Source organism: Montipora foliosa, unplaced genomic scaffold (assembly GCF_036669935.1).
Source record: "Montipora foliosa isolate CH-2021 unplaced genomic scaffold, ASM3666993v2 scaffold_421, whole genome shotgun sequence".
NCBI lineage: Eukaryota > Metazoa > Cnidaria > Anthozoa > Scleractinia > Acroporidae > Montipora > Montipora foliosa.
In genome coordinates, this window is record NW_027179725.1 from 116,531 (window position 1) to 136,862 (window position 20,332).

A 20,332-nucleotide genomic window follows, 5' to 3' on the forward strand; every position below is an offset into this window, starting at 1 on the left:
GAAATTTGCGTGTACTCTGATTCCACTTCTTACAAGCAATCTGTGTTGTCAAGTAATCACGTAACCACCTGTTCCAGACTTGGTTGACAATGACTTGCATCTGTCACCAACGTTTCTTACAGGACATCTCTTTGTCAGATAAAACACAAGAGGGGAACCTGGGTTCGCACGCGAAATGAGGAAATGGTTTGAGGTTATAGCTTCCAAATCACTGCCGCTGGAACTAACTTCTGTAAGATGTTTGCTATTCAGAAGGGCCTCCGTTTTGGCAAAGGATGTTTCCAAAACTTCATCCGTAACCACTTGACCATTTAGTACAACTTTTATGACTGTACTAAACGTTTCCAAATACCTCCAAAATGTTGGGGAGCAGTAGGATTAAAGTGCCACTAAGTTTGCTTCTGACACTGATTCCATTTGGGTTGCCCAGGCTTTGCTTGAGCTCTCGATCAGCGCTTAAAGCCTCGCCTTGCCACAAATCTTCTTAGGGCATTAATAAAAGAATCAGTCTTCAATGAACTGACTACTTCAAGATGCACCGCCCGTGTGACCAGGCAGGTGAAGAGACATCCATAACACTTCTCTTGCTTGCGCAACTTAGAAAAAGTGGTGCTATTTGCAAACGATCTTTTGGGAAACTCGCCAACAAAGAAGGTTGAAGCTGGATTTTTCGCATTTTGCACAGTAAACAATTGTGAAGGATTCTTTTTACTGCAGATGGACAATGAGTGATCCAATACGTTAACCTCAGCTAATTTCGAACGTGTTCTAAGCTTTTTATAATAATCCTGAATGAGCTGGCTTAGCTGATGGTCTTAAGAAATAATAACCGGGTGCTTAACATCGTAGGAAACAGCTGCTCTACTAATTCCCCAGTGAACCCGGAGAATGTGCATGGTTTTCATTTAACAAGGGTTTAAGGTTTTCATGCGACTTTTCGCACCAATAGATCTTCCAACCTTAGCATTGTGAATTTCACATGAAAAAGCTCCCTTGTTTACAGACTTGATCCACATCAATCTCACCTCTTCTACTTCCTGAACTTCCAGTGTCTCAATTATGGTTTTTTGTTTTGTCTTTTCTGCAATATTCAATGAACCTTCAGACATAAGCGGTGACTCGGCAAACTTTAGTGAATTAGAAGTATTTGGACAGGTCTGTAAACTGTGGGTTAAGCTGCAACATGTGGGTTAAGCTGCAACATCCGAAATAGTTTGGAAATCCTCTGGGCAGTTTTCGTCTGGAAGTTAAAGATATAAAGGTCAATTTAACCACACACTGTCAGGAATAATCGCATCAGCTTTCAGGCCACGCCTGCATGGCAAAATCTGCTGGATTTAATTTGCCAAGGTAATGGCGCCTTTTTGTGGTTCCGAAGTATCCAAAATTTTAGAAAGTCTGTTTACAATGAAAGAAGGATGACGGTCCACGAATCTGACCAATAACGGAGCTACAGTCAACCCAAAAGTACATGATAGAGATTTCATAATTATGTTCCGCCAGAATCATGCTGGCTAACCGAACATTGAGAACTGCTGCCTGTAATTCCAGTCTAGGGATGCTCAATGATTTAACAGGCGCAATGCGAGTCTTGGCAGTTCCAAATGCACAATGTCTCTCTCTACCAGCATACTCGAACCGAAAGTATGCCACAGAGCCAAATGCCCTTTCACTTGCGTCACCAAAGACATGCAACTAGCGTCATAATGTCAGTTATCATTTTTACGCTAAAGATTCTCAGTTGTATTTGTCGTTTAAGGGTAACCAACAGCTTGTACAATCAAGACAGTTTTGGAGCAATGTCTCACTGACATTTCATCGTGGATTTTTGCTAATGGTTTGAAGCTAAATCATGATAAGACAGAGCTGATGTGCATCCACTCTAGGTTTCTTAGTCGCCCTCCATTAGATGAGATCGTAGTTTGTGGTGAAACTATTGTCCCTTGTACTTCTGCTGTCAATTTGGGAGTAGTTTTTAATGAATGCATGACTGGGGAACTTCAAGTAAGCAAGATTTGCAAGTCGTCTTACTTTCACTTAATAAATCTGCCTATATTAGGAAATATCTTATTACTAATGCTGCTCACACTATTGTTCATGCTTTTATTTCTTGCAAACTCGATTACTGTAATGCTCTTCTTTTGGGCTCCCTAAATATCTCGTTGACAGGCTATGGCACGTTCATAATTCTGCTGCTTGTGTTGTCACTTTTACAGGGAAGTTTGATCACATCACCCCTGTGTTGATTGATCTTCATTGGCTTCCTGTATACTATAGGGTAATCTTCAAGTTGCTTCTGCTCACTTATAAGGCCTTAAATTGTCTGGCTCCTTGCTATCCGTCTGATCTTCTTTCCTTTCGTTCCTCTTCCTACTCTCTTCGCTCTGTTACAAATAAACTTCTTGTTGAACCTAGAGCTAAGCTCACCGCTTATGGTTCTCGGTCCTTTTCATTCGCTGCTCCGAGACTTTGGAATAGGTTACCTTTAGATATTCGTTCTTGCTCCTCAGTTGCTAGTTTTAAAAGCAGACTCAAAACGTTTCTCTTTACAGTATTTCTTGATAATAGGAAATTTAATTAGTTATTTGATTTTTCTTTTTAATCATTTTCGTTTTTTTTATCGACTGATTTGGTATTTCTTTCATCCTTAATTGTTGTTTGAAATAATAATATTTTATAGATCGTTTATAGAATTAATAATATTTATTGTATAATAACATTCCATAGAATTTAATGTTTTTAAATCGTTTTATTGTAAATTACTGTAAATTATAAATTGTAAAGCGCCATGGACAGCGATACATGGATATGAGCGCTATATAAATAAAGTTATTATTATTATTATTATTATTATTATTATTATTATTATTATTATTATTATTATGGACACTGGAAATCAAATTAGACGGCGAGAAAACCGTGGTACAGACAGTTCTGAGAGCTCTCCCAGTTCCTTCAGCCAATCACACCATTTTTGTAGGAATTAATCAGGAATCGTTCTTCCCATGCCTGGCGAAGCTTCCACAGGGATAGAAGGAATATTTTCGCTCTGACAACAAATAGTGCCAAGAATCCAATGGGATCAAAAATAGAAGCTGTAAGACTGACACTTTCCGCCTTGTGTCAGCTAGCTCCTTTGGCTTGATCTGGAATATGAAAGTACCATTTTGGACATTCCAAGTGACTCCCAAGGCTCTCTCGATTGGTAATAGGCTTTTATCTCCAATACTCCGCACGGAATGTACTCGTTCCTTCTCTGGGATTGTATTAGACAAATTCCTGTCATTTAATATCCCTTGGTGAGTATGAATCCACCCAGTGATAGTAAATTCGCCAGTCCAGTCTGCAGGCTACATGCCTCTAGCAATGATAGGACACACTGGCATGCATACTAACGGGACCCACCTCAAATGATACTCTTCTCGTCTTTAAATGAGAAGTTACTTGAATATCAAACAGATCAAGGGATTCTGATCGACCATCCAAACTGAGTGGACCTGCAATATCTTGCACGACTAGAGAACAAGTGCTACCGTGGTCCAAAAGGGCATGTACATTAACCTGTCCACTAGGCCCATACAGAGTCACCGGGAATACTTGGAGTAACACTCTTGACTTTTTGCTAGTTTGCAGGACAACTGAACTCGCCATTAAATTCTCTGACAGACTGGATTGAACAGAAGGTATTTCAGGGTGTGTACTGCTTCCCCAATTGTTCATAACAGTCTCGCGTCTGTGTAACAACTCGTGATGTAACTCAGCACATCCATTTACGCCGCACTGCTTAGTGTATCCACATCTGTTTGACCAGTGTCTTTTTAAACAACGAAACAAAATCCATGTTCTTTGACCTTTTCCAATCTTTCTTCAATAGTCATTGCTTAAAACTTAGGACAATTATGTAATTTGCGACAATTCCCATCTCCCATAACAAATATGGTTCTGAAGTGGTTTTAGCAGTTGCTTTGAGGTGTAGACGTCCTCCTGAGGGTCTTTAATTCATAGGGTGTGCTGCTACTGTACTGTGAATTGCTCAAGTATTGGTGTGTTTTCTTCTAAACTTGCCATCAGATCCAGGGAAGGGTGGCTTGCTTGCTCAGGAACCAAAATAATCATGAACATCAGCTTGGATTTCAATCTTCTTCTCTAAGTCTGATAGATTAGCCATTGCTTAACCATTTGTCTCGTTTATACTCTTTCCACTTCACACAAAAAGAAGGTGGCACCGTGTCAACAACCATATTCAGATTGTTTGCTGCATGCAAATCCTCACTGTATCCGAGACGCTTGAAGGTTTTAACGGTACTTGATACTATGTCCGAGAACCGACGGGGCTCATGTAAACCCTTGTCACTCAGCTTGTTCCATTTCGGCAGACGGCTCTCTCTCTCTCTCTCTCTCTCTCTCTCTCTCTCTCTCTCTCTCTCTCTCTCTCTCTCTCTCTCTCTCTCTCTCTCTCTCTCTCTCTCTCTTTCTCTCTCTCATTTTGAGGTCCTATTGTTATCAAAATGCTAGTTACTTCTCTAAAGATCACTTCATCGCTGCTACCCTCACCGGGTGATCAAAAATAGAAATGGTATTCCTTATCTTCATAATTGACACCCTAAGCGCCACTACGTCATGAGTAAAGGTAGCCTAAAATTGTATTCTATCTTATGATGAAAGTGCTGAAATGGACGCTAAAGATGAAAGGTGGCCTTTATTTTTTTCTTTTAGATATCGATGATTGTGTCAATCAATCGTGCAATAATGGGGCATCGTGCGTACGTCAGCAAACTAGTGCGATTTCACTCAGAGCTTTTGGGTCCCGTTTCAGTAGAGACACGCGGGTTTCGTGATAAAAGGCCTACATTATGACATAAGCATAATGCGATTTTATCTCGAGGCCAGTCATAGTTAAGTATTTAGGTGTGCCGTTGCATGGGGAAAGAGGCGTTGTCAATCATAGAGCTTAAGCCAATCAAATGAGGTCAGATCGAATAAATCGCAAGGTTACGAACTTTGCGATTTATAAATCGCAAGATTACGAACTTTGCGTTTTATTAATAGCAAGGTTACCAACTTCGCGATTTATAAATCGCAAGGTTATCATGTTATCATGTTTTCAATGTGCGATTTATAAATCACAAAGTGTGATTTATAAATCGCACATTGCGATTTAATAATATAACCGCAAACACATGAAATTCATGCCGCGGGCTCAGGGCTCATGTTTTGATTTTTTGGTGCAAGACAAAACTTGACAAAACCGCTCTCCTCGGCCGTCTCAGGAATAATTTCTGATGCATTAAGTGCACAGGAATCATCACAGAAATGTGGGGTAATGATAGGTTTTATTTTTTTCATACTTTTATTTTGATTTATGGCGAATTGGGCTGAATTGTAAACTTCGTTTTATTGCCATGTTTTCAATTTGCAGAGCTCGAGATTACAGAATCTTTAACGTACCGCATCCGTCCCACCAACCGCTCCTTCTCAGGTTTGAACGATTTCCTCTAGCTTCATCTTTACCTGCGTCGTTACGAGTTATCCTTAACGAATGAGAGAAGAGATCCTCGGACTTCGGTGGACAATTTAAGCAACCATTTCTGCTAGACACCTGAAAAATACAGGTCGCTCTGAGACTCTAACGTAAGTCGAACCCATGACCTCTCCGATACCGATGCAATGCTCTACCAACTGAGCTATGAATCTTTGAAGCAGAATACTTCAGAGCAGGTCAATTTATTGGGCTCAGTTCTTTCCGTGAAGGAGTCAATCAATGAAATGAATCTCTATTAACATTTGCAGAAATTCCATCGGTGCCAAGATGCAAAAGATGCTGACAAGTATGTAATTATATTATATCATTTCGCTCTCAAAAGTGTCTATGTCGGACGTAAATATGAAATTCAGGCCAAAATTATTTTCATCCTACCTTTTACTCTCAATTTCCTTTCGGTCTATGTAATAATTATGCACTTGTTTGCATCTCGGCACTAATGGAATTTTTGATAATGTTAATATAGATTCATTTCATTCATCGAGTCCATCACAGAAACAAGACCCTCGCCTAAGTGTGTAGCTTCAGAGAGCATTGCACCGGCATCGCGCGCAGAGATCATGGGTTCGAATGCCGTTGGAGCCACCTGAATTTTTCATGTGTCAAAAAGAGACATTTGCTTAAATTGTCGACCTAAGTCCGAGGATCACTTCTCTCATTCGTCGTTAATGAGAGCGTGTAACGACATTGGTATAGATAAAGCTAGATGAAATCGTGCAAACTTGAGAAGGTGCGGTTGGGGTGGGATAGATGCAGTAAGATAAAGATTCTGTAATCTCGAGCTCTGCAAATTAAAAAAACGAAGCTTACAATTCAGACCGATTCGCCATAAATCGAAATAAAATTGATGAAGAAAATAAAAGCTATCCTTACCTCACTTTTCTGCGATGATTCCTGAGCACTTAATGCATCAGAAATTGTTCCTGAGACGGCTGAGGAGAGCGGTCTTGTCAAGTTTTGTCTTGCACCAAAAAATCAAAACATTGGACCACGAGCCCGCGGAATGAATTTCATGTGCTTGCGGTTATATAATTAAATCGCAAAAGTACGATTAATAAACCGTACTTTGTGATTTATAAATCGCAATGTGCGATTTCTAAATCACACTTTGTGATTTATAAATCGCAAGATTACGAGCTTTGTGATTTATAAATCGCAAGGTTGCCAATTTTACCAACTGTGCGATTTATAAATCGCGCAGTTGGTAACCTTGCGATTAATAAATCGTAAAGTTTGCAATCTTGCGATTTATAAATGGCAAAGTTCGTAATCTTGCGATTTATAAATCGCAAAGTTGGTAACTTTGCGATTTATAAATCGCGAAGTTCGTAACCTTGTGATTTATAAATCACAAAGTTCGCAACCTTGCAATTTATAATTCGCAAAGGTACTTCAATGTATTATTTGTAAATATAGCGGGAGAGTACTTAAATAATATTTTCACACCTGGCGCCCCATACGACGTTATAGGCAAGATCAGTTTAACTCGTGGTCCTTCTCGCCTTCATTCCCATCGTGTTAACATCCGAACACAGATTTCCGCTACTGTAGAAGAATTTTTCCCGCCCCCTCCGCATGCTTCGGCCTTCTCTTCAGGCTTTTGTTGCCTTTTGATGCGTACTTGGCTCTTTGCCGATATTAAACCCCACTTTTGCTTAAGAGATTGCGTGCTGTTTATTATATCAATATTCTTGGTGTCGGGTGAAATAAAAACGTCAAAATTGTGGCCAATTTATCCCACATTATCAGTTATCATTTCATCTCCCGTCAATCTCGTCAGCAAACTAGTGCGACTTCACGCAGAGCTTTGGGTCCCGTTTCAGTACAGACACGCGGTTTTCGTGATAAAAATGTGGCCTTTTTCTTTTTTCTTTTAGATGTCGATAATTGTGTCAATCAAACGTGCAATAATGGGGCATCGTGCGTTGATGGCATCAACACTTACTCCTGTCACTGTACAGTGGGATTTACTGGCGCACATTGCGAAACAGGTGGGTCAAACACCAACTGAACTTAATAACAATGTAGTAATAAAGTATTTTCCTTTGTCTCCCTTGTGACCAAGTAGTTCTCTACCTGACACTAATCATTCCACTTTATTTCCCTTTTTAGACATCGACGATTGTGCTAATCACACATGCGCTAACGGTGCATCATGCATGGATGGCGTCCACAGTTACTCTTGTAATTGCACTGCAGGGTTTACAGGAGTGTTTTGTGAGACAGGTTAGAAAAACATAAAATGAAGTGCTACCTCGCGATCACATTGTTGATTATAGGTTCTCTCTGAGACAACGTCATTATCATTTACCAAAGACAAGGATGGAAACGGAACACTCATCATTTGTGCAATCCTGTGTTACAGCTTGGGTGATAGGTGGATAAGTATCAAAATATATTCTAAGCGTATTTTGAAACGGGTTTATAAAAGCTTACCATACATTCATAATGATCATCATTGTCATTATCAATACCACCACTGTAAGCCTAGCAATTATCACTTTCATGATCTCATCGTCATCAACATCAACAAGCACTGATTAAGTTACTTAAGTCTTGTAACAACAAAACCACCAGTGTGATAACGATTTACACGCTCTATATTGCATTATAACGTCCTTTGCTTCTGGCTACGTCCTGCACTAAACATAATGAGAAATAATAGAGTAATTTACCATCAGGATGGGGACGTCTTTTGACGATGGGAGGGCGCGCGGAATAGTCTGGACCCTACTTCCGGTTGGCGTATTGACGTTTTCGGATCAAGATCACGTCACGTTCATGACGGCATTTCTAGTGTTTTCCCGTCCCGACCAAGTACGTAAAGAGGAGAGAAAAACTGCGTGTTTTTTGTTAACATCTCATTAGGAGAAGGGTGAATTTTTTTTTTCAGAATACCAAAAATCATTGTTGCAGATAAACAGCTAGTGTTATCGTGGTGGCGCACTTCCGCCAAAGAGACTTTCCCGACGAAACGTTATTCTCGGTTTTCACTAGCAGGTGCAGTCATAAACGCAAGCACAATAGATTTGTCTGAAGTGAAAACGAATCATAATGCAACCTCAAACATGCCCAAACACACGACGCAGGGACTACAGATTCACTACCTTAGTGTTCTCTCTTGCAACGCTACGCTGCGAGTGGATCTGGAAAGGGTCTCTTTCATTGGGAGAACAAAACAGCTTGGGTTGTGCCTGCGTTACGTCAAGCATAAGAGCAAGCACAAGAAAAAAAGGGAAAAAAATGATCCTTGCGCCTGTTCTTGCGCTGTGCTTATGCTTGCGTCAGGCCCGTTTTCACGGTAAAATAAGCGCTCTTAGGCTTGCGTTTTTGCTTGCGCTTGTGCTTGCGTCGCTAGTGAAAACCAGGCTTTACCGAAGTAACTTAGTCCCGGTTATTGTTGTTGTTTTGTTTTGTTTTTTTTTTTTTTTTTGGGGGGGGGGGGGGGGGAATGGTCTCTTCTCTTAGATTATAAAAGCTTTTCCCAATCGAAATTGTGCTAATTCTGAACAATTTGAACAAATTAGAAAATACATTTGTTTACTGAGATATTTTCTAATTTGTATATGTAATAGGACGACATGCTGTCTAAGTTGTAAATAATTGGATGAGAAAAAATCTGAGGATTCTCAAATTGGACAAGGCCGTGGCCTGAGTCCAATTTGGCATGTAGAATCCAATTATTTCCAAATAGCCCATTTCCGAGTTCCTGCATGCCTCAGGTTCAAAGTGAGTCCTGGTGCACAGCCATTCAAATGGAAATGAATTGCGTATTCTTATGCAAACCAAACTCATTTCCCTTTCAATAGTTGAGCACCAGGACTCACTTCGAAACCGAGACAAACAGCAACTCGGAAATGGCCCATTGGACAAACATGTAGTCCTATTACCTATTGATTATATAGCATCCAAAAACAGATGAACATTTGACACTCAAATCAATCACATACATGCAGCATCATGTGTGATCCTTCAATTTGGAGAAAACAGCAGTTTGATAGCAGTGATAATTAGCCAGTATCAAAAATACCATCATACTCCTTCTTTATGCCTCCAAAATTTTGCAGAAGCATTGTTTCCAGTTTCTCTTGGGACCATTTAAGTCCCAAGAGAAAATGAAAACAATGCTTATGTAAAACTTTGGAGGGACAAACAAAGAGTAATATGGCATTTTTGATACTGGCTAATAGCTGCAACCTGATTGGCCAATACTCGGTTCTTTTATTTATCTTGACATTTGATTGGTTAAAATAATAAATAATAATCACTTTGTTTACTCTCGGATTTTTAGAGTAGCTATATTGAATATATACAATTTTTTTAAGAATCCCAACTGGCGGGAGGCAAACCAGTTGGCTATTTTACAAGTGCACTAGGAAAGTGAACCAGGGACTATGTACCTGAAACAAATTCAATGAGTGGTCAGAGCGGGTCTTGAACCCGGGATCTCCGGATCTCAAGGCATGGGCCCTAACCATTCGGCCACACTGCCACTCGGCCACACTACCTCCCAAATTGAACGGTTTGTTCAAAGCCGAAGTAAACGTTCCAGCAAAAACTATCTAATTTATTTTAAATTTGGACAGTTGTTAAAAATTAATAAGAAATAGATCGGTTGGCCATATTGGATTACGATGCAGCTATATAATTATTCAATTTACTGCGGGCCTATGTTTTTGCGTTCAACCTTGTAAAGCTAAGTTTACTTTTAATAAATCTTGCGAAAGTAAATTGGTTATTAACTTACCGTAAAGCTCCTTTTGTTCGTCCACCAGCAATTGTACATTGCAGCATTGTTATCTTTGTCTATAGAGGTTGGTTGCAAACCACCTATACCGTTAATTTGTCAACCAATAGTCACAATTTTAATGTACAATAATATGTTCGTGCAGTTTCAGAAATTGTTCATTTGCAACAAGGGGAAGCTTTATTCCACCATTTGTCCTTGACATCAGTTCACTAATCTAGCGATGTAAGAACTAAACGGGTATAATTTCGTATTAACAACAGGAACGTTTCTTCAAATTGAAATTGAAAACTCTATATATAGTTTTAGTCCTGATTAACATGAACGTGTTTCTTTCATTTAAATGGCATTGAGATACCGGTACGGGGTACAGACTAAAACGCAGCGGCGCGTCATGCAGTACAATCGAAGTAGTTTAGCTTTCCTACTCTGAGTCAGGGAAGAACTCGATCTCCTCGATATCGGCTGATTAACCCATGCGGTAGTCCAGTAAACCGTCGATATTTATTTCACTGTCCCTGCTACCGGAAATATTCCACATTTCACAAATGAACGGATAACTGTGTCTTTCAGTCGGCGCGAGGTCTCTTGCCATGCCGTACCCACCCATTTCGTGAAAAGCACACGCCGATCACCAGCGGTCACTTTTCCCGTCATAAAGCGCTCTGGAATTGCAGACAAGAGTTTCGTGGCTAGTGTGTCGACACTTTCTTTAATTAAATTCTGCATTAAATGTAACATCGAGTGGCTGAATCTTGCTTGTTCCGCCAGGAGGTACAAGCCGCATTGTCGTCTTGCACTCCTGCGTCAGAATGGTCTTTACCCTCTATGTTGTTTGAGCTCTATGCGCATCATAGATAAGAAGTCTATCGCGTGTTTGACCAAACATATTTGGCTTCTTCCACATATTCCTGAGCCAGAAGACTATCATTTCCTCGTTGCACCACGCGTTCTCTTGGAACTTGACCACGACTCTTGGATCATACTGCCTCGTTTCTCTGTCTGGAATTCTTTGTCCTGTGCCCTCAAAGATCAAAAAGGGTTTGATGCGAGGCTTTCCATCGGCAAAAATGGTCAATTGCACGGTACACTGTCTCTTATCATGTGAGTAAAACAATTGTTAGAAGTGTGCGAAGGATCAGGGATAGAGAAACACAAGGAGCAGGCGGTAATATTACAGAATCGGAAGATTCAAGCAATGAAGCGCGACCAACTTTAGAGACGGATTTGCATGCTACAACAGCAAGCCAAACCACAGAGGACCACATTGTTGCGCACATCGAAGGCGTCACGGGCCTTCGACACCACTTAAGCGACGAAGGGCGTGAGTTATTGCAATAGACCTTATTCACGATAGCCGCCATGTTGGAGTTGCCTTTATCATGCAAATTAGCTACACATTTCTGAGGGGGCAAACAACACAAGTTCGGGAGATTATCACGAACATCTTAACCACACAGATGATTTGTTTCACGTTCATTAAATGTTTATCACCTAGGTAGTAAAATAGAATGCTTACACAAGTTACTTCGATGTTTTTTTAGTGAAAAATGAGCAGATAACAAAGTAGAAAGTCAAAATGTCGGAGGCAATCAAAAAGATATAAAATGATTATAAAAGGTACTTAATTCTAAATTCTAAAATGTACTTTTACCAATGTTAATTCAATATTTCGACGAGCTGATTTTCCGCAATTTGCCTTTATTCCAATGTTTGCCCCCCAGCATAACACATGGCTAATTTGCAAGACAATTTGAAAACCAACATGGCGGCTATCGTGAATAAGGGATATTAGCGGCTCCAATTCTCGCATCAAGGAATCAGCCCCCAGGAGACTTTAGTAATCGTTGCTATGATACGAGAACAAAGGAACGTCTTACAAAAGCGGATATCTCGAACATCAATGCTGTAGCAAGCGAGCTACTGAAAAGTGGAACTGCCATTAATCCTTCTGAAAATCCGTTTGGTTACTTGTGGCTGGTTAATTGCATTCTTGACTCACTTGTCGTGGCATTTTACATTAGCAATGGTCGGAAGAAGCAAAAGAGCGGAAATGACAACATGCGGAGACTGGGCTCGAGTAATGCCAGGGAAGCGATCCGAGGAAAGTTATCAAAAGCTAAAGCAGAACTAGAAAGGACAAGGTTGAATAAAAAGATCACAAAAAAGGGAAAAAAGAACCGAGCTCAACTCCTGAAGGAATGTAAGACACTATCAGTGGCCAATTTGGTCGCCTACATGGAAAAGGAGAAGTCGAAGTTAAGAAAGCTGAAGAGAAACAACGCGAACAGGAAGAAACAGGAGGAAGCTAGAGAGATCAACAAGCAGTTTGAGCTTGACCCCGGAGGCGTCTACTCGAATTTCAAAAAGATCATAGATAACCAGGGAAGAGTGGGCAAGCCGAGATACGATCACGGGCAGCAGGATGCAGAGTAGTGAAAATATGTTTTCTAATGTAGCAGAGGCGACGGCCTTTTGGAGAATGTTATGGCAGACGGAAGGGACTGGATGTGTGGTATCAGAGTGGCTCCACGAAGATAGGGATGCATCAGGGGAGAAACTATCCGAGTCCCCGGAAGAGGCTTTCGGTTTAAAAATCAATCAGCATCACATAAAACGGTCCTCCAGTTCCAAGCTATTAGGTGTAACCATTGACAACAAGCTCACATGGACGAATCACATATCAGAGCTTAAGACAGGGTTTGTTAACAAGCTCATCCTGATCAAACGCAGCCGCTTTTTACCTAGGAATTTGCTTTTAGATCTATATTTTAAAGTCATTTTACCATCGGTTACATATGCGTTACCAATTTGGTGGTGTTGTACATACAAAAACGAATTTAATTCCTTAGAATCAATACATTGTAGGGCAGCCAGAGTCATTTATAACCTCCCGCGCGACATGCCCTCTGAAAATGTTCGCAAAACAGCTGAAATGGACTCTTTATTCGACATATGTATGGTAAAATAATAAAAATAGCCCCTTTAATTTATAATATCTACAATCGCATAACTCCATAATGCTTGGAACATTTAATCCAAAGGAAAGAGTCTAAGTACGACCTCCGTCATCAACCTCTTGTTAGCGTACTACGTTTTGACCCTTATTTCATGAAAAACTCTATATCTTACGGAGGATCCGTTGTTTGGAATCTTCTATCTGCTGTCAGTGCTAGGGATTATGCCATAGTGCCAAGTGGAATACCAAGATTACAGTGAGAACAAAGCAAGGTGTGGAAACCTCTGACCAAATAATTTTCTCTAAGGGACTCCCCCAGGGGGACGCCCTTTGTCCCAAGGTGTTCACGTTGTGTCTGATTCCTATCGCCGGGAAAATGCGAGCAACCGAGGGCTATAAACTATCCAAACCCATAGGCGCCAAGATTACTGATTTCTTGTATATTGACGATCTGAAAGTCGACGCTGCGTCGGAAGGAAAGCTTGAAAGAGTCCTGAGAGAGACAAGAGTCACCATGGAAGATGTTAACTTTCAATGGAACGAAAATAAGTGCGCGGTAGTGTATGTGAAGGGAGGATGCTTCCAAGAGTCACCTGATACGAGGTGTGGAAAGAAAGAACTGGTTAAGAGCTTGATAGAGGATTCTCAGTACAAATTTCTAGGAGTCATAGGGAATGTCAGACAGGAGGACAACCTCGCTTTGGAGAATGCTGCGAGAGTGTACCTTCAGCGAATGTCTGTGATATGGTAGAGTCCACTATCGGATTACTACAAGGTAGTTGCAAGCAATCAGTTTGCGCTACTAGTACTTGCGTACTTTATTTGGACGCAAGAATGGCCCATTGCAGAGAATCTCGGAAAATCATGGTGGAGACTGGTGGGAAACACCCTTCAGCGTCCAGTGACTTGCTCTTTCTCCCTAGGAGATCGGGCGGACGGGGTCTAAAGTCGATTGAGTCAGAACATAAAATCACCAAGATTAAAGCGGCGACGAGGTTGTATGCTAATACAGATCCAGCTATGGGGTTAGTCCGACGGTTTAAAGAGAAAGCGGAAAGGACTGGGCCGCGCTCCTTGGTAAAGAATGCGCAGAAGTATGCAGAGGAGCTATGAATGAAGTTAGAGCTGCGATATCCAATTCCATCGGGCACTACAGCAGAGAATGGGAAGATAGAGGGGGGCAAAATTGGAATGTGGACGAAAAAGGCGTTACAAAACAAGTACTGTGAAGGCGTAAGAGAACAGAGATGGCAGACCACACAGAGGTGCGAGCTAACAGAGTGAAGTCGAGGATTGTAGATAAGGAGAGGAAGACAGTAACCCTGTTGGAGATGAGCTGCCCTTGGATTGAGAACCGGAAACAGAAGGACAAGGAGAAAACCTGCAAGTACGCTCCACTGCGATGGGAAATCAAGAAGCAGTACCCGGCTACAAGATTACTCAAATCAACATTATAATACATGTACTTAATGGATGTTCTAAGGGACTGAGTAGGAGTGTGAGGGAATAACTAGGAGCAAAGCGAAGCAGAGATGTTCTAGGACGGATGCAGAAACATAACCGTCTATGGAGGCACGGCAAAGTGGCAGCTGTCATAAACTGGAAGCTCTGTGAACGATTCAGATTTGAAAGGGTAGTAAAATGGTATGATCATAAGACTCAGTCTGTGCTTGAATCAGAAGCGGTCAAGTGGCTGTGGGATTTTAAGATCCAGACACACCATTGAATCGACCACAACAAACCAGATATTGTTGTTCTTGATAAGCAGTCAAGATCATGTCTTGTAATAGACGTAGCCTGCCCCTTCGACACCAGGACAAAGAACAAGGAGCAAGAGAAGGTTGAAAACTATCAATACCTTGAGCGAGAAATTAGGCGTGTGTGGGACTGTCACGAAGTAAAGATTATTCTGATCGTCATTGGGACTGTGCCTAAGGGAATTCTTAAAGGTCTTGAGGCTTTAGAAATGACAAGTGCATTCGATCTGTTACAGAAAGCGTGTCTGCTAGGCTCTGCAACACTACTCAGGAAAGACTTGGATACTTAATTGGACAGCATGGTTGATGTTAGATGTAAAATGGCGAAGGGTTTCCCAACAGTCTGGACACCTCAAGTCTAGGGAGGATGCCAGATGCCCACGTGTACTTGCAGCTGACAGAGAACGCTGTTATAAATGGATAAAAATAATAATAATGAAAATAATAATAATAATAATAATAATAATAATAACAATAATAATGAATGAAATTTGGCATCGAAAAATGCGCTCTTCTGGTACTGAAACGTGGTAAGCTAGCACAGTCAGAACAGATTACATTACCTGACGAAACTTCAATAAGGGCTATGAAAGAAGGCGATAGATACAAGTATTTAGGAGTGCTTCAGGCGGACGGTATGCCTCACAACCACATGAAGAGAAAACTTGGGAAAGAATACTCACGTCGGGCTAGAAAAGTTGTGCAGTCGAAGCTAAACGTTGGAAACCTGATACGTGCCATAGACCTCTGAGAAGAGAGAAGGAAAGCTTAAAAGAGAAACAGGGTCTCTTATCGTTGCAGCACAAGATCAAGTAATAAGAACAAACTACGTACAAGCAACGATCGACAGGCCACAGGCCGATCCCAAATGCAGAATGTGCAAACAAAGCAATGAGACAACCAGCCACACTGTTAGCGCATCCCCGAAACTGTCATAAAAAGAGTATGAAAAGAGACATGACAACATGGGTTTGAGAGAAATGAGAGGTGGTATGATCATGTCCCTAACAGTGAACTTGAAAATGAGGACTGCACGATGTTGTGGGAGTTCAGTGTAAGAACACACCATAAGATTGAGGCTATGAGACCGGATTTACTAATCATCGACAAAAAATAGAACTGCCAAATTATAGACGTGGCAATGGCGGAAAATGGAAGGGTGAGAGCAAAAGAAGACGAAAACGTAGAGAAACACCAAGACCTCGAGAAAGAAATTTGGAAGATGTGGGGCGCAAGGGCAACGGTGATGCCCATAGTGGTGGGGGCACTGGGAACAATACCGCTGAGGTTAAAAGACAATCTGAGGACCATTGGTGTGGACACATTCATTGAACTGATTCGGAGATCTGCACTTCTAGGGACGGCAAGAATTCTTAGAAGAGTGCTGGAGATGCAGACAGAAAAGAAAAGAAGAAGGAAGGATGCTTCTTGGTTACCCCGGGCAATTGGCTGTTGCCTGGAGCCAATGAAAACCAGATATAACACCTTTTATCTGAGAGTATTAGAGCATAATAATAATAGTTCCAATATGGCATCATTTCACTCAGACTTCATCTATCTCAATCCTTCAAGTCTTGTTTTTCTCATTTTTATTAGGGCTATTGTGCTATTGTCATGTAAACCCCTATGGGTCACAACCATATAGACATCCAAAGCCTTCAGTTGACATGTCTTTTTGTAGCAACAGATGCTTTCATTCATTCATTTCTGCCTAACAAGGATTTTTTTTTTTTTTGGGATTTCATTCAAAGGCGCGAATTGTGGTCTGGACTGAGTCCAAAGATGTGAAGCTGTTGAGACAAATTACAGCTGGGACTTTGGTAAGTAAGTATGGGAGCAAAGAAAGAGAGGGGAACAGCATGGATGAATCTTGCAACTGCCCTTGCAGCTGAATCTATCGAGGTAACTTCTCTTTTTGTGCGAGGTGGGTATAGGTATGCCTGGAGGAATTGGAGTCAGAATCGGAGAAAACAACTGAAGAGCAGGTTGAGCCAAAGAAAGCGTCAGCAGCAGAAAAAGAGACGAAACAAGCAACAGACATGAGACAAAGAGCTTTGGAGACATTTGGCGAGACAAGGAGGAGACACAGTGAGACAGAGAAAGATGAGGGTAAAAAGTTAAAACAAGAAGATCAGGAGGAGATGTACTGGAATGGCTAAAAGAAGGGTGACAATTTAAGGCAGCTCAAGGAACAAGAATTGTAGGATAGAAAATGGAGCGGCAAAACCAAACAATGCAACATGAGCAGTTCATGGCGCAGCTGCAAGCAACCCAGGCTTCTCACAATCAGAAAATAAAATTAATTATAATTCAACAACAAATTGCACAACAGACCCAGTCCATGTCATCTCTTTTTAAAGAAGTCAGTGACACACATCCCGTTCAGTTTCGCATATTTTAATGACTTGTTTGCATTCATGTTGTTCTCTAGTATCACTTTGGACTGAAATACTGTTGAAAATACAGTAATATGATCCTGTTAATAATATGATGTAATTATACTGTGAATACTGTATTTATGCTACATTAATTAATTAAATCATAAGTCAGCTTGTAGCATTTCTGTGTACTTAACAAACAATACTTTCAATATAATATCTGATCCTGTTATGAATGTCATCAATTAATCAGTTTCCAAAGGAATATTCCCAGTCACGTTAAAGACAAGGGCATTAAATATGAATTCCTGCATTAAAAGCAATTTCCACTCAAATACAAAGCATAAATAATCAAGCTTAAGTGACCGCTTAACCAATAACTTAAGACAAAATACAAGTTTGCTTGAACCAAGATCACGAAAGCCAGTAGCACGAAATCACTCTTACGAGAGTGTGACAACAACTTCTTAATTTTCACCGTCACACTATCAATTGGCTTATTAAAATATGAGTTGCAAATTAAAAAAACTCATTCTTCAGACAGAAAGTACATGGAATGGAATGAGTACAATAAAATTCATAAACATTTACTTTGCCTTTTCCGTAAACATCCTTGTTTGCGCTTGCCCAATTGTATACAGAGAAACTCAGTTCATCGAAAAGCGACAATGCAAGTTGAACGTCTATTTCCAGAATTAAAGGTATTCCAAAATATGACCCCTTTATGTGCAAACACACTTCTGAAACACAACGCGACGGGGTTCTCGACCCAGTTAATTTCGGGTATTTTTGCTGTACGCGCCGTCGTCAACTGACCGTCCCGCTCTCAACTGGGGGAGCAGAAATAGCTCGAGAGATGTCTGCGTAGGCTATTTTCCAAAATCTAAGGAGGCCTGCCTCGTGTAACTCCTGTGATTTATGGGGTTCCTTCGTTTCGCCTGTTATTTTCATCATCATTACAGTTATTGAAGTTATATAGCCGATAATAATTGGGGAGATTTAAATTGAAATTAACGCAGATCGTATCAAAATAAAGTATTTCTTTTTTATAAGAAGATAGATCCTGAATACACGGGAAAACTCTATTTGTTTACAAAATCTTGTAGCCAAGGGACGGCCTCATATGATATTAACATAACACCGTTGTACTTTCCTACATAGATCTTTCACCACCCAAGTCAAACAATTGGCTCGCAAAAACCGCCTCACCCTCAGACCAGGAGTATTCAAGATCGCCAAGTTCCTCACCTAACAAGCCTTTAACTACCTCGACAGGAGTTCACGGCGTTATCTCCACCCAAGTAAATCCGATTGTAACAGAGACATCGGCTTCAGGCACGTTTTTTAACTGTTTACATCTCCGACTATTTAATGTTTTGGACAACGTTGTCCTTGATAAAACCACATTTGCACTCCGTAAGGGACGAGGATAAAGGCACCCACTCTTGTGCTAAACACCATCCCAATATAAGGCAGTAGCCTCTTTCAAAAAGCTCTGATGACCAGAGTTGAGCTTAAGGACGGACTGAAAAAGTAATTAGTGGGGTTTTTTCGACAGATAACCTGCCCTCTACGAGAGGCGGTCTTAGTTCAATCGCAGTCACGTTAGAGGAAAGAAATGTCTATTTGTAGTTACCTCTCCAAACATGCCCATAACGCCATGATCCTCTGCACCTGCCTTTGTATCAACACCAATCACGCCCTTGACGCGGAGTCCAGAAATAGATATGTTTGTTATAGTTAGAAACGCAAGTCATGCCTTGACGACATTTTTCTTCTTGCGTCATCCAAGGAGATAGCCTTGCATCTCACCCAGACGACCCTGGCTCTTCTCAGGTCATTAGGCTTTAAGATAAATTGAAAGAAATCAACAGTGGCCCCTTCACAAGCAATCGCATATTTTGGTTTTGTCAGAGATTCCCAAGGATGACCTTTCATCTTCCCGAGAAAAAAAAGTTCTGAAGGTTCTTGCATCTTGCAAACGTGCTCTCTCTCGGATTCAAATAACTGCTCGTCACCTAGTCAAGCTGTTAGGTACTTAACCCTGGAGTATTCTCGCCTTGCCATTTGGAAAGCCCCCATATATTTCAGGGCTCTTCAGATTCTTCTGATACAAACTTTGAAGGACCACCAGTTCGACTACGAATACCCAGTTATTCTAACTTTTCCAACTCGGGCAGAGTTCTCCAGGTGGATAAACAGTGTTTAGATATATTTCATGTAGCCCCAGTATGGCAGGCTCAACCATGGTGGCCTCTCTGATCAGCAACACTGTGTTACTACCTCATAGCTTTCACGTTTGCGGCATCCTTCGTATCCAGACAAAGTACATCAAATTGCACCCTCGGTTTCATCTGTGCGTGTCCTACATCTCCGGCAGTGCTATCAAACAGAGGGCGTTTTCTGAACAGGTTACCAGACATCTCTTATAATCCTCTCAATCCACTGCTTGCAAAACTTACTAGTGAACCTGGTCCAGCTCGAATAGTGGGTGTACTCAATGGCAAATTGTTCCTGTTTCAGCCCCAGTAGTTTATAGCCAATGCCTTTTTAGATGGTCAACAATATTGCACCATAAACGTGTTGCGTTCAGCTATCTCCTGAGCCCACCCTAAGATTGACGGTTTTCTTGTTGGGCAGCATCCTAATGTTGTTAAGCTTATCAAGGGCATTCTCAACTCTTGCCTTCCGAAGCCAAGGTACTCCCATATTTGGCATCTCAATAAATTAACCGCTTATCTCTCCTCCTAAGGGAATAACAGCGCCCTATCTCTTAAGCAGCTGTCACGAAAACTTGTCATGCTTTTTGCCTCGGCTTGCCTGGAAAGATCATCTTCCCTGGCTAGACTTGATCTTCGTTGTTTCAGGGTCACCCCAGAAGGTCTCTTCTATCTTTCTGCTCCCAGGCAATGTGGCAATCACAGTCAACCAGCCGAAGCTTTCATTGCT

The 20,332-nt window shown here is 41.1% G+C and overlaps 1 protein-coding gene across 1 annotated transcript in view; it reads left to right on the plus strand.

Annotated features, from left to right (window-relative positions):
- LOC137988559 (neurogenic locus notch homolog protein 1-like) overlaps positions 1 to 18,816 on the plus strand; it is a gene marked incomplete at its 5' end in the record, with an annotated part of 131,889 nt that extends 113,073 nt beyond the window's left edge. Inside the window, 3 exons of the mRNA XM_068834552.1 lie at positions 7,420 to 7,533; positions 7,655 to 7,768; positions 18,545 to 18,816. Coding sequence (XP_068690653.1) covers positions 7,420 to 7,533; positions 7,655 to 7,768; positions 18,545 to 18,816 — 500 coding nt within the window. The remainder of the gene's footprint in view (positions 1 to 7,419; positions 7,534 to 7,654; positions 7,769 to 18,544) is intronic.
- Positions 18,817 to 20,332: the final 1,516 nt, after the last annotated feature.